Source organism: Tigriopus californicus, chromosome 5 (assembly GCF_007210705.1).
Source record: "Tigriopus californicus strain San Diego chromosome 5, Tcal_SD_v2.1, whole genome shotgun sequence".
Classification (NCBI taxonomy): domain Eukaryota; kingdom Metazoa; phylum Arthropoda; class Copepoda; order Harpacticoida; family Harpacticidae; genus Tigriopus; species Tigriopus californicus.
This window is the reverse complement of record NC_081444.1, coordinates 13809271-13811874: the sequence shown is the minus strand read 5'-3', so window position 1 is coordinate 13811874 and position 2604 is coordinate 13809271. Positions and strand designations below refer to the sequence as shown.

The window sequence follows — 2604 nt, the reverse complement described above, 5'->3', positions numbered from 1 at the left end:
TTCTGGAGTTTTTTTGCACATTCTGACGATGAATCTCGTGAAAAGCTTCTGGCAACACTGTTGTTCGTCCGTCTTTTGTCTCATCTTGCCGCGCCAATGAATGACGAGTATTTCAGGATTTGGGAGCTCTCTGAATAACCGCACACTCACATACAAACGGTCGAAGCTCCTAATCCTTTGGCTAATCACAAGGGTCCAATTTTAGCATACCTATTTCATACAAGCGAATTGGCGATTTGGGAGGAAAAAGCGCATTTGAAACCTGTTTTGCCTAAACGAAAACGTTGCGGTCTTATTGATCGGGTTTTCCTGGGAAAAGTGTATCTACTTAACTGCTATCCTCAAGCCGTAATGTTACAAAGTAATGCCAGACCGGCAAAGAATGTAAACACCCAAACTGGCCCCAATAACCCGACTGCATAATTAATGACACGAGTGCATGGCTTAATCTAGTTTCCGCCCAACTAGATCTTGACACAATACTTTAGTGGATTCCATATCATTGGAGGTGACATTTCCGAATGTATACCCTCTCCACGTGACGATGAATAAGATCTTGTTCGCCCTCAAATGACAATGAACCAAAGAGCTCCACTTCAGATGACCTTAGCCGATAAGCATGACGACGACTCCTCAGTCTAACTGGCATTCCAGCAAACATTCGCTCACTCGAACGGCTTCAATCTCAAGATGAGCTCTCGATTTCTGACCGAAAAAAGTGCCAGGAAGCATTTTGAGCAGCTTCGAAACAGATGACGAGGGCCCGGGTTTCTCAATTCTCGTCACAATATCCATTCAAAGGGCCCTAGAGGTAGGTACTCGATCCCATCGGTGCCGAGTGCTGAGTAAATAACCTTTCTTTCGCAGCTCAGCCCAGGAATCTAAGCGGATCTCTAATCCAATCGGGAGAAGTAGATTGACCACGATGGTCGGGATTCCGAACCAACTTAAACCACGCTCCAACGAATGAGATCGAGGTTGACTTGGCAATCATGTCCTCCGGAATGTGTGTATACCTATATATGTATACATACACACACACACCGTACTCGCACCAATCGCACATTCATTGGAATTCATTCTATTGATTTGAGAGTTGCCTGGGACACAAAGTCGCGTCGATATAGGGAAGGAAGGCGGGCGTTTCGTTGCTTGGTTATGATGAATTTCCTAACAAGGAGAAGGAAATGACAAAGAGAAAGCAAATTCATTTCTTTCCCTCTTTGCAATATTGATGAATTTAGGCATAGGTCTTGCTGCTCGAGACAGTCATTTGGTCCTTCGAGCTTCTTTGTTGCTTCAGGCTTTCATCATAATAACAATCGGTCTTGTGTGTTCACAATCGCACAATAGTACGGAATGCCTGCGAGAACAAGAGACAAAACGATATCCAATATATCGGAAATGTTGCATCAGGGACCAAGAACATGACACGCTGAAATTGTTGATGCAGCCATAGATTTTTCCTTCCCCGTTAGATCAGAAATTTCTAGGGCATCGCCCATTCTACGACTCCAGACACAGCTGGATACCCATATCAATCCGGAGTTACACAACTGATATACAAGAATGTTTGCTCTCCTTTGTTTTCAAGTGAACAATAAGCCTGAATGTACACACCCGTAGGAGAAGGTCGGTGCAAACAAATATTGTTCGTCACTTCCCACACCAAAAATAAAACATCAAATTTCCCATTGCACAAGTGAGTTGGACAGCTAGCTAGTCTCAAAGCGCCTCCAGGTCTCGTTGAAGGACTTGAGACAATGATGACTTCTCCAATGCTCCAATGCTTTTATCGCCAACACCTGTCGCGAGATTTAAGTTAAGCAGTTTCTCCAATCAGCCAGGCATCAATGATGAATGAAGTGCTACAAAAATAACGACTTCCGATAACGGAAACGACATCTTGGACTTAGCCCCCCCCTCCCCCTCTCTTTTTCACTCTCGCCTTTTTGTGGCAAGGATCCACAAAAGAAGAAAAAAAAAACGAGAGGGAATCCAATATACGAGATCCAATGCTGGGATTTTTTGCTCGTTTGTAGTTCCAACGTTTACAGTGTATGTGCACTTGTGCTAGCCCTGCATTTGGAAACAGTACAATAAGGTCGGAATGTAAAATGCGGCAAATAGTGCAAGTGTTCTCGTATTTTAAGGAACTCTCTTAACACCATTTGATATTTTCTGTCATGAAAACAATTTCCAAACAAGTGCCATTCACATGTGCATGAAGCGCTTTGAAAAACGTCGACTATGTACATCGTGATTAACTGAAAGCTCTCAGTTAAACTCACAAACCCAATAACGTAATTGAGGTTGGAAGCCCTTATTGATTTTGTTGAAGGCGGATTTACTCATAACAAGAAGAGAGAGAGGGTCTCTCTTTCGTAACTTCAGGAACTAGCTTCGTTGCTCAATTGTATTATCCCCCCCCCAGGAGAAATTCAATACAAGTTCCTACCTTGATTCATGTGGACAGGTTTGATTTGATCCTTGGAGGGCCCTGAAGCGGATACTGCCCGCCTTAATCGCTTACTCGGACTGGCAGGCGATGTTTTAGCGGATTTCTTGCCGGGTGTAGAAGGCTGACTGGACTTCCTAGCAGCA

At 43.9% G+C, this 2604-nt stretch overlaps 1 protein-coding gene across 2 annotated transcripts in view; it reads right to left on the bottom strand.

Annotated features, from left to right (window-relative positions):
- LOC131881226 (AF4/FMR2 family member lilli-like) overlaps positions 1-2604 on the bottom strand; it is a 42319-nt gene that overhangs the window by 17995 nt on the left and 21720 nt on the right. For both annotated transcript variants that reach the window (XM_059228021.1, XM_059228022.1), the window contains exon 8: positions 2459-2604. In XM_059228021.1, the coding sequence (XP_059084004.1) occupies positions 2459-2604 (146 nt within the window). The remainder of the gene's footprint in view (positions 1-2458) is intronic.